General features: G+C 40.2%; 1 protein-coding gene across 1 annotated transcript in view; it reads left to right on the top strand.

The window, feature by feature from the left end:
* The first annotated feature begins 1,390 nt into the window (after positions 1-1,390).
* Positions 1,391-12,199, top strand: part of NOP58 (NOP58 ribonucleoprotein) — a 21,799-nt gene continuing 10,990 nt past the window's right edge. The window contains exons 1-9 of the mRNA XM_010286178.1: positions 1,391-1,469; positions 3,219-3,271; positions 5,145-5,269; positions 6,294-6,430; positions 7,607-7,671; positions 8,976-9,110; positions 9,985-10,130; positions 11,070-11,196; positions 11,868-12,031. Of these exons, the coding sequence (XP_010284480.1) occupies positions 6,327-6,430; positions 7,607-7,671; positions 8,976-9,110; positions 9,985-10,130; positions 11,070-11,196; positions 11,868-12,031 (741 nt within the window). The 5' untranslated portion in view covers positions 1,391-1,469; positions 3,219-3,271; positions 5,145-5,269; positions 6,294-6,326. The remainder of the gene's footprint in view (positions 1,470-3,218; positions 3,272-5,144; positions 5,270-6,293; positions 6,431-7,606; positions 7,672-8,975; positions 9,111-9,984; positions 10,131-11,069; positions 11,197-11,867; positions 12,032-12,199) is intronic.

The raw sequence follows: 12,199 nt of genomic DNA, 5'->3' as shown, positions 1-12,199 counted from the left end.
CCGTTATGGTCACCTGCTTCCCTTTTCAGAAGTGCCCACAGATGTCCATTGCCAGCATAACTGTGCTCTGCCTTTATGCCTTGGTGAGCAAGAGCTGTTGTCCTCTGCAAGCTGAGTAGCTCTCGGTATTCCCTTGTAGGTGTTGCTCCTATGAGAGAAACAAATGGTATAAATAGTACGGGCAAAGGGGTCATACTTTGAGTCTTACTATCTTGCAGGACACAAAATATCCACTTTTGTGTATATTAGAAGGCATGTAACTTCTATATACTAACAGCCTTGATTTAGCAGTTTCTATGTATTTATTTTTCTCTATGTACCCATGTCTATTTATAGAGGCCGAACATTTTGTAGGCCTCAGGGTAGAAAAGATGAATTGGAGGAAAGAATCAGCAGGCTGAGGAAAGGAAGAGTTGCCCCGAGGTTTTCCTGTGCCTCAGAGTCCTGTGGGAAATGAGCTACTATGTTTCTTTGCTCAGTTACTAATTGAGTTTACAAAAGACAACTCCTTGAATGAGGTTTAAAACTCTACAAGGGAGCAAAATCTTGCAATCCCAAGAAGGATTTCTGCACTGCACCGAGTCAAATTGCAGTTGTCTTGAATTCATGTTGTGGGGACAAAACCACAAGGTTTTTGGAGTGAGGTGTAAAGAACATACTGTTGTAAAGATCTTGACTGTACTGTTCCCCTGAGCACATTTCTAGGAATTTGCAGTACACTGTTCCGTGAAATGTGTGTAGGCTCTAGGGGTGTAATTGTTAATCTTACACTGTTTAAAAACTGAGGGAGAATCCCCTTTGTACAGAAGTGGGATTAAGCCATTGCTGCCTCTTAGGTAATTCTTGGCTCAGTTGATTACCAAGCTGTGGTGAAAAGTCATCTTTATAGAGATGTTCTCTTTCTTCCTTGGGCTAGCTCAGATTAATGAAAATAACTTGTGGGATCACTCCTTCCTGTTGGGCATCCCAGACATGTTTGTATTTTCCCAAAGTAGTGGCAGGTTTGGTTTTGGGTCACTGGGGTTGTGAATGAGTCCTGTAGAGGAGGTGGAGCAAGCCCTGTTTTGATAAACAAGGAGAGGGGTTTGCTTTAATGTGCAGCTTCAGAAGGACCCAGCCATTATTGAGCAACTTCTGCAATTCAGTTGAAAGTAAAACCACTGTAGTATTGTGTGTCTATTAGTAGGATAAAGCTGCTGAGAGAGAATGATGAAACCGGAGATCACCGAAATTGAGTTTGCTTGACTCGATTGGTATTAACTTCCAGTGGTTGGATACACTGTAAATCTGCTTCAGGTCTTCTTGGCTGAATGCAGGGTTGAAGGTTGTTCAAAAGTGCTTTAAGGATATTTGTGTGTTTTTTTTGTTTTGTTTGTTTGTTTTCTATTACAGGTTCTGAATGAGAAAAAGCTCCAAGAAGTTGACAGTTTATGGAAAGAATTTGAAACTCCTGAAAAAGCAAACAAAATGTAAGCAGCTTTATGTGGGGGTACCAGCCTGGCTTTTGGAAGGACGTGACTGCCTGTAGTTATGCACATCTATGGTTCAGAAAGAACTATTGATTTTTATTTTTCAGTATTGTAAAACCTAAAAGCTGTGAACAATGATAAAGTTAAGTTAGCTACTCAGAGAAACATAAAATGGAATATCAAAGTGAATGAAATACCTTTTTTTCCTTGCAGTGTAATTAAGCTGCAGAAGTCATTACCATGTGTCACTGAAACAAAAAATTGAACAATATTTTAAGGAGATCTGGATGCTTTGACAAGAACATCCAAGCTTGTAATCCTGGAACCGGCTGAGACGGCTGGTTTTTGTGCTCACAGGAAATTCTTAAAAAAAAAAAAAATTAATCCAGCTGAAACTAATAACATGTGAATCACCATGCATTGAGAGTTAGTGTTATTGCCCAAGATAACAGTGAACATTATTACCACTGTGGAGCTCAGGGATGGCAGTGTCCACTGACCAAGCTGGCCTTCCTAGCAAATTGCCCTAAAGCTGGGGACAATGGTGGATTCCTTCCAAGTCTGACTAGGATGTTTTTACTGGAAGATTTCTAACCAGCTTTGGTTATAACGGATACCTGTGAACAAGCTATGCCTTGCAATTTCGATTTATCCTGCTCTGTAACAGTATTTAGAGGAGAGGCTGGAATATTCCCACATCTGCCTATTTGTAGTGTTGTTAATCTTGTCTTAGAAACATTATCTTGACCACTTGCTAGACAGGATGTGGCTTTTGATGGATTTCTACTCTGATCAGAGTAATTCCTATCTCTCCTGCCTTTCTGAAAAGCCATCAGTATAAGCCTGGAGCTTCTGTTGGGCTCTGCGAATGCTTAACTCAAGCGTTCAGCTTTATCTGTGACTTTGCTTCCTCTGCAGATACTTGACTCACAAAGACCAGTGGTTAATCAGAACTGGATTAGTCAAATGCCTGTCCCTCACAAGGAATTTACTGGATTAAGATAACTTGTTAACTGTAACTGTAGATATCAACACCAGAGTATGTGAGAGAGAGAGGGAAGCTGGGCCTAAGGATCTGACACAGTGTGGTTAAACGCTGTCCGTATGATTTTTGGCTCTGGTCAGCAGTTAGGGCATGGAAGAATTTTTGTTTGTTTGTTTTAAGCTCAGCTCAGAACTTGTATTCTAACATCTAATTATGAGGGAGGACTTGAGGATTCAAGGGTAATGAATCAGTTCAGTTTTAAAGTCTTTGAATATGCATTTGGTTGAAAAGCATGTTAAATCTGAGCTGTGCAGGCTACGCATTCCACAGAGGCAGAAGGTTCCCTTTTGAAGATGAGTGGGAAGATGCTATCATCAGTCAATCAGCAGTGACACCTAGTTAATCAGGGTGCAGTGTTGAAAGTTAAATGGATGATGTCTGTCTTTAAATATGAACTGCAAAACAAAAAGGAGGCTTAGGTTTTCTGATTATGTTGGTCCTAGAAATACTAAATCAAAAATCCCTTTTTTAATTCTTTTTAAATAAAGTTTGTGGGATCCAGCTGAAAAGTCACATCAAGCTCAAGCTGAATCAGCAGGTTTAGTGCTGTTCCTTTCTGAGGATCTGGATATTGATCTCTGCTCTCTTGCAGTTTTAGGGAGAAGAGGGGAACTATAATAGCAGAGGCAAAAACAAAAAAAAAGTAAAATGGTTCTAGCATCTGGTTTATGTACATTTGTTTACAAACTTGTATTCTTCTGTAGAGTAAAGCTGAAACACTTCGAAAAATTTCAGGACACAACAGAGGCACTTGCTGGTGAGTTAACACCATTCTTAAAAAATATTTTTAAAGTCTGTCATGGACTGGTTCATGCATTACTTTCCTCTGTCCCTGCTCTATTTCTTTGCTTAGTTTTTAAATTACAAATTTTTCAGAGTGAACTGTTTTTATTGTTTTATGAGGTCATCAATCCAGTCTATAGTGCAGTAGAAATGTAATGGTCTATTGGTTTTTTTCCTACTGTGCTTATTTCCCAAGCAGCTCACTAATGAGCACCATGTAGAAGGTTTTGACTGATATACGTAGCCTGTTGTCAATGATGGATTCTTGTTGAAGCTGAATATAACTGATTTGAGTCAACATTTCGTCACTACCACTGAGACAACAGACTGATATCAGCCTACATATATTATTACAACTGCTCTTGTTTTATGGATGCATATTATGCCTGGGTTTTTTAGCCTAAAAATAGCCTATATTCCACCTAAAAGAAATTCAGGCATTTAAACAAAATGGAAAGCCTTATATTCAATAATTCTTACTAATTCAACATTTAAATGCTTTGTGCTGTGGACTAGTTGGAACAGAAATGATAAAAGTTCTAACTAATCATTCAGAAATGGTGTGACTATTACTGCTGAATGTGCTGTATGACATCAGTAGATGGATGTTCCACATCACATTTATGACTAAAGAACAGATCTTTGTATTCTGGTGTGGTAGGGTTAGCTCATAAAGGAAGTGAAGAAAACAAAAATGGAGGCACTACAGTCATACATGAGATGCAAGTGAAACAACTGAGATTGAAGCTGCTGTATATTCATTTCCCTGGCATTTTTTAATGTTGTTTTTGCATAGATTTGGATTCAGATCATGTATAGTTAGGCTGACTTAAAAAAAAAAACCACAAAAACAAACCCTCACAAAACAAAACAACACCCACCCCCACAAAAAAAAATTCTACTACTTTGCTTCAGGTTTATTTATCTGTGAAATGGCAGAGATTATTCAGACTACCTATGTCATGTTTATTTTGAAGGAAGACTATGTATGTGGCTGTTTTAAATGGGTTAGGAGCTATTGGCCAGCTTGAAAGGTGGACACTTATCTCTGCTGTAGAAGAGTTGAGAGGAAACTCAGCACAGCACTTAAATTTTACCCTTACATTTCATTAAGGTTCTGGAAATCCAAAACCACTGGCTTCTGCTCTGTTTGCTGTCGTGAAGATGTTGCATCAATCACAGAAGTTCAGTGGAGCACAGAGCTGACCTGCAGAGAGTTGTATAATGCCTGCTTAAAATATATCGTGTGGGATCGTAAAGCTTTTACAGATCTATTAATACTTGAGAATGAAGAATGTCCTTTTAAAATTCTTCAGTCTACATGCTATATTAAAAAGGTCCATGTCTGACTGCCTGGTCAGTGTGTTTGGCATCACTCTTTGTTTGGCTTTAGATAGTATATTATCATCATCAGAGGATGCAAATAAGCCATTACTCAATTTAGTACATCATCACTGCTGACTAAGGGACTGGGAAAATGGTTGGTTAATTAAATGATATACAGACTGTTCCCATATAACCTTGCCTTCGCAAACGTTAAACATACCTGTAAAGCCTATGGCATACTGTTTGTAGAGATCCTTAAACAAAATTGACAGAAACAGAACTGAAACCACATGGAGAAAGGAGAGGTAACTGGGAGAAGGGGTTTTGATTTTAGGCCTCCAAAGGAGCAAGTATATAATTTTCTTCTATTTCAATTTTAGCCACTGCATGGCGAAGTAGTACTGCAGCTCAGACTAGAGCTACTGTGGGCAGTAAAAATAAAAATACCAAGTTAGGAGTACTATTTTTACAGGTTTTAGGAAGGGAAAGAAACTGCATCTTTGGTCTTTTGTTTTATACAGCATCCACAGCTCTTGTAGAAGGCAAGCTCAGCAAGAACTTGAAGAAAATTCTCAAGAAGATAGTGGCAAAAGATGCCCATGAACAGTTGGCCGTGGCAGATGCCAAACTTGGAGGTGTCATAAAGGTGATAACTGATTTTGCCATTCTTCCTTTTGTTTCATGCTACTGAAATCTTACAGTCTGGTTCGAGAGATTTTGCAATTATTAGCAATCGATTATGCTATGTTTGTAGTGTGGAAGATGTCTAATCCTTATGTTTAAATGTGTACTGTATGATACTGGGAAGATTATGTCTTGAGTGCACAACTGAATGATACGGTAAAAGTGCACTGAGGTGTTCAGGTTTGCTTGATTTCTCAAATATTTTTTAGAAACCCAGCAGATTAAAAAATTTATTTCCCCAATATTCCCATCCAGAAAAAGAGGAAGAGGAACCAAACAAAAAACCAGCCAGGCAGACATGCTTGTTCTTCAGTAACAGATGCAGAAGTAATGGGGTGATGACTTACTGTCTTGTTGGGATTACGCATCATTCTGCCTGCCTTAGTCTACAAGCAGTTGTGCATATCCTTCAGTCCTTGCCTACCAGAGGAAGGACAAGTACAGTAGAGGTGGACTGCTTTCTCCAATGTCTCCGAGGCGTCAAATACTAGGTTCCCATCTCATGTCTGATTGCTCCCTGTTCTAGTGATTTTTATTCTGACCACCTCCTCATGCTGTCTTAGGAAAATGGTGTAGGCTGCAAAATGAGGAGGATTTGGTGTTAAAGTGAATAATACCAAGGACACTGAATTAATTATTCAGTCTTGTTCTCTGAAAAAGACCCAAAGCCCCCAGCTCTCCAGCTCTGAATTTTCTCTCTGTGGCCAAGCTGTTTCTAGTAAACTGCAAAATCTTGAACCTTCAGTTCCAGTGTCTACGTGGCAGACAGAGGATTATTTATAAATCTTCTCTTCAAACTGGAATTCTTACTGTGTGGGGAACTGGGGGTGTTACTACCTTGAGCATCGAAGATGACTGACACTGTTGTGTGACCACAGGATTGCAGTGGGAAAACCAGGTATAATGAGATAAGGCTACTGGAAGAAGAACTTTAGAGGAATGTCACTGTTGTGCCTGATTTTGGATCATTGATTTCCATCCTGCAGGACAAGTTGAATTTGAGTTGTATACACAGCCCGATGGTTACAGAGCTGATGAGAGGAATTCGCTCACAGATTGAAGGGCTTATTACAGGCCTTCCTTCTCGAGAGATGGCAGCTATGTGTCTGGGTCTGGCGCACAGGTGAGTTCCTAGAACAGCTCTATTTCATCCCATCTCTGCCCCGCTCCTGTGTCCTTGGCTATGCTGTGGTGTTCGAGGTGTCTCTGAGCGTGTGACATGGTCTCATACTCTGTAAGTCAAGACACATTTGTATCTGAAATCTTGTTTAATAAAGGGAGGGCTTTCCAGCTTACACCCACCCTTTAGGGAGAGGCTTCATCTTTCCCCAAAGTTGAAGTTGATGGGTTTCCTTTGCATGTTATGTACTTGAGGATTTGGTTTGAAATGTGTCTGTAGCAGTCAAATGGGTCTCTTAAAACTTCATTGCCACTGAGAGACAAGGTGATGACTGATTTATGCCAGAATAAATACCCTTATAATACATAATGTAAATGTTAAAGGCAGACCTGTCTTCCCACCTTGTTATCGCTGCCTTTTAGGTTCAGTGGAGCAGTGGTTAGATACAAAGTTGTTGGATCAGCATGGGGTCAAGCATTCATTCATGAGTACCTTTTAATCCATATTCTGACATGAGCTTGTACTGTTTGTGAGCCATTGGCAAGTTAGAGAGCTGCTTTGCTGCAGCTAATTCCATAAAAATAGATGATGTTTGCTTAGAAAATGGGCATTAATATTGAAAAAGGACTTTGAAGATGCAAGTCCTCATTGATATCAAGTGTCTTTTACTGTAGCGTTTTAATGAGAAATTTTAAATGTACATTAAATCCAGATGATAATGGGCTTTCTCAGACAGTGAGAATCTGTTCCAGGAAGTGTCTTCTGTTGCTTCACATGAGCGTTGCTGATATTTGCTGCTGGGTAGGTACAGGTTGTGGATTGCCTCCAGCCGCTGCACAACTGGAAGTGCTGTTGACAAATACTTTTTGTGGGGAACCATGCAGAGAGAAACCGATGGCCTGCTACAGCACTCATGTTCAGTCTGCTGTATGTGGTACAGATAGACTTAACTTTCCCTTTCACCCTGGTCACAGGATGTGCATGTACATGTGTCGGAGCTGTTGTGAAACTTGTGTCGGTGTGGCTTCTGGTCACAGCTGAGAGCAGTCAGTGACATAAAACTGAGTTGGTATGAATGAATGTACGGACAAGCTATATTAATGTAAAATAAGAACAGGTGGGACATACCCTGCAACAGGATGTCAGGATGCTGATGAAATTGTATTTCTGTCTCCTCAGCCTTTCCCGATACAAGTTGAAATTCAGCCCAGACAAAGTAGATACCATGATTATCCAGGCAATTTGTAAGTATATTTAGAGCTTAAATTATTGATGGTTCAGCTTAGGATAGCTGACTTCTTTACATTGTTTACAGAAAAGTATTGCTGTCGGTTTCCTCCTAGTGTGTTTCAGTAAATAGTGTATCGGTGTTCAGCTAGGCATAAGGTGTGTTTTCTTAATAGGGTTTTCCACAAGCAGAAATATTTTTAGGGTGATACGATAAACTGGTGTCCACTTTTTTTGTAGCATAGAGATCAGCTGAGATACAGGCAGTGTTAGTTCAGTTCTCTGAGGATTTCACTTCCCAACATGCCTCCCTTCTGAGTAGTGTTGGGAGAATAGGCTCCACAGGGCAGGATTTTCTGACCTTTCATTTTGGTGGTATCTTGCATAGAGGGCAGTGTAGAAGTAGACTTACGTTAGGCATGTAAAACCCACTGCAGTGTGTAATGCTGCATTCTATCTCCTTGCTTTCTTAATGGAAAACAGACTGAAGTTGTAAACGCAGCTAGGAAAGCCCTTTCCTCGTTTTTCCTTGAAGACATCCACATCGTAATTGGCATGCTTGCTGTGAAGCAGTGGTGAAGAACCCTGTTTGGAATATTAATTCCCAGACTGTTGTCAATGATGAAACATAGTTAAGCTGAAATTAATGATTTAATTCAGTTCCTTCGTCACTACCACTGAGACAACAGATGGGAATGTTGGTATTGCATTAGTGGGAAATATTTTAGCCTCAGGGCTCTGTAGCAATATATGCTGTGGGTGTTACACTCTTAGGTTGTAAATCCAGTTATTGGTCATATCTGGTAAATGGTGAGCCTGTTGGACTTCTGTTGGATGTATTTATGTTATAAAGACAACTAAAAGGCTTAATACAATCTTTTAAATCAAGTATTGCATATAAGATCAGCTTCTCACCATTAAAACATTCTTCCTTAAAGTTTATTAGATGGCTAAGTTTTACATCAATCTTGTATGTAGCACTTTGGCTGACTGAGAGGAAGAATAACTGGCTGCTGCTCCCCTTCCAGGGGAATATGCTTTGCAGCTGTTAAAGGAGTCTATCCAAGATGGCCCCAATGATGAAACTTTCAGGCCACACTCATGGGAATTCTAATATTTCTGTAATATTGAGCCTAGGATTATGCAGTTCTCTGAGAAGTAATGATTTCTAATGTACTGCATCTTATGTTTTGTTGTAGTCTTTATGGGGTAAAATACTTCAGTTCATCTCGCTTTACACTATTTAAACTTGTTGATTTGAGAGTCTTCCATTTTTAGATTACCTTTTCAGAAAAAAACAGTGCCTTCTTCTTTCTCTTAGCACTTCTTGATGACTTGGACAAAGAACTGAATAACTACATCATGCGCTGTAGGGAATGGTATGGCTGGCACTTCCCTGAACTGGGCAAAATCATCACAGATAACCTAACGTATTGTAAATGCGTGCGGAAAGTTGGTGAGTAATAAGGAGGCGTGAGCCTGGAGTATGCTGCATGTTGGTATGCAATGCATTAGTGGCACTGGTTTGTAGAGCAGCAACTCGCCCAGCTAGTCATGACCCTGTATACAATCCTGCCTTCAGCAGCAGTGTAAATAAGACCAGTAGAAAAACAGTGTATGCTTGCATCTGTATGTTGATGCAATTTACCATTTTGAAGCTTAAGAGGAAAGCTAATACCATATCACCAATCAGTTCTTCATGGACCACCAGAGTATCTTCTTAGAATCACAATTAGTCAGCAGACCAGTTTGGAAGTTAGCTGCCAAAAACTGAGGTAAAGAGAATCGCTGCCTGTTTGTGGGTGTTCTTGGAGACAACAACTGCTGTAATTATTCAAAGGAGCTGCAGTAATGACCACTATGATATTTTGGACACTTGTCTCACCTCTTAGGCATGGACTTTGTATTGACGATTTTATTTAAGTAATGAAGTTTGCAGTCCACAGAGAGACTTATGGTATTAAGGGAGATTTTTTTTCCCAATTGTAGGAAGAATTACATAGGTTTGGTTAGTGGTAAATGACTGCTCGCTTCCTGGAATTCTTCCTCTGTAACCTTGTGACTGAAAATTTTGCAGCAAGCAGCTACTGAAAAGATGAAGTATGCAGTGCTACAGAATAAGGGCTTTTCTTCTAGTTTCAAATTTAATATTCACGGCTAGTATAAACATAAAGTCAGAACATTGCCATCATCCTATTCCAAACTCACAAAATATGTCAGGCTTGACTCACTGTTGTTATTTTGGCCTTTTATCATTGTCTGTTTCTGTGCTTTTTTTTACTAGTTCATCTTGCCCCCAGCACAAACATGCTTTCATCTGTCCCCCACAGGAGACAGAAGCAATTTTGCCTCCTCTGATGTTTCTGACATCCTACCAGAGGAGATTGAAGAGGATGTGAAGGCTGCTGCCGAGATTTCCATGGGGACGGAAGTATCAGAAGAAGATATAAACAACATCATCCATCTCTGTGATCAGGTCCGTACACACTGATGAATGGCAATAGGAACTCTGATTTAGCCTCTTCTACCAAGGAGAGGTTTTTCCCAGGGTGTTGCTAATACACTTGTGATGGCAGTGATGATCCTTATATTGTTGCTTTGCTGATGTACATACATGAGGGTGCACAGTCACTACCTCATCTGAGCCATCTCAGACTGTTGATGTCTGTACAAAGTCTTCCAAAAGTGGCAGTCTTACTTTGGGGGGAAATTTTGGCATCATTGTGCTTTTAAGTCTTCGAGATAATGGTACTGTGTAGCCTCTTTTTAATGTCACCTTTCAAGCTAATTGATAAACCCTGGGTTAAAAGTGGGGCGCTGTATCCCCAAAAGAATTAGGAGCCCTATGCTCCTTTCATCTGGATTGTATGTGAACCCTCTCTTACTTTAGTGGTGCCGGTTGGATCCCTTTGTAACTCTACCAGGGAGTGGCAGAGTTAGGAGTTCCTGTTCTTGGTCTAGACTGGGCTGCTTTTTTGTGTGCATTCTAATTGTGTGTATTTGTATGGAACAAGTAAAGAGCATTTATCCCATTTCAAGAGAATGGTGCCAAAGATTTATGTGAAAACTGAATATTCCACGGTTTTGTCCTAAAGAAAATGTCCTTACTAAGTATTTTTGTTCTGCTTCGCTGTCTTTGGCATGTTGTCAGCTGCTTTATCAGGAGCTTTGCTGAGAAAATAAGTTGCATAAGGAAATAAGCAATACAGATCCAGTACACTTTGTGGATGGAGCTCTGCTCTGGGAATATACCTTATACAAAGCTTCCTATAACTCTGTCTCTTGGCTTTCTGCATTTTGCATTTTGCTAGTCTCCACTGGAATTCTCAGCACTTCCTCATTTCAATATATTTAGGTCTTAATACGTGTTAGTCAGCTAATACTGATTCCAGTAACCAAACTCTGTCTGTGTCAGGTGATTGAAATCTCTGAGTATCGGACACAGCTGTATGACTACCTGAAGAACAGAATGATGGCCATTGCTCCTAATCTCACTGTCATGGTGGGTGAACTGGTTGGAGCAAGACTTATTGCTCATGCAGGTGGGTTACACTGATCAATGTAAGTAAAGCTTAGGTGAGCTCATCAGAGGTTTTCTCTGAGGAGCTGGTCAGCTAAAAGCATTATGCAAGGCCCTGATGAACATCTTGTGGTAAAAGGGGGGAAGGTAGCACTTGCTGGTATTCTCAAGATTTGTCATGAGCTTGGTAGTAGTCTGTGATGATGAAGTTCTCAGTTGGCCTGAATTCCTTTTTGGAATATGAGGGCACCTTAAGTCACTACCTCTTCTGAGACAATTACTGAGCCTCCTGCTGATAGTCTAGTCACTTCTGAGGTAAAATGGTGACAAACTGGCATTAAGCTTTTATAGTCAGACTGGCTCAAGGTAGCAGCCTTATTTCAGTTATCTATTCTGCCAGTTCTGTGATGACACATTCTTGCTGCCAGACTTTGTCAGGGGTAGGCATTACTCCAGCAGAATATGTTTTATTGAGTCAGCCTTCTTTCCTGTGGCTGAAATCAAACCAAGACAGTTAGTAGAAGCGTGAAAGACTGAAATGGCTTACCTGTCCTTCAGGAAATGAATGTGAAGCAGCTCTCATAGAAATAGATGGCTCTGAGCTTCCTACTTTTGAATAGTGTAGGAATCTAGCCTCCTGCTTTGCTAGCTACTCTTCCAACAAATTACTATTGCTGTGTCACCTCCTTCTAGGTTCCCTCTTGAATCTGGCGAAACATCCAGCTTCAACAGTTCAGTTACTGGGTGCTGAGAAGGCACTCTTCAGAGCACTGAAGACTAAAAGGGACACACCTAAATTTGGCCTTATCTATCATGCTTCCCTAGTGGGACAAACCAATGCCAAAAACAAAGGAAAGGTGAGTTGCAGGATTGTTTACCAGCTTTGAGCTTCACAGTGAGGCTATTTGTGTGGCTTGCATTACTGTATTGCTTCACGGTTACGTGGAAAATGCCACTGTCCCACAAATCTTTGGATGTCATTCATTCCTGTTCGAAAAAGCGAATGGGATTGTCCATTCAATACA

Source organism: Phaethon lepturus, unplaced genomic scaffold (assembly GCF_000687285.1).
Source record: "Phaethon lepturus isolate BGI_N335 unplaced genomic scaffold, ASM68728v1 scaffold50624, whole genome shotgun sequence".
NCBI lineage: Eukaryota > Metazoa > Chordata > Aves > Phaethontiformes > Phaethontidae > Phaethon > Phaethon lepturus.
This window is presented reverse-complemented; position numbering and strand designations above follow the sequence as displayed.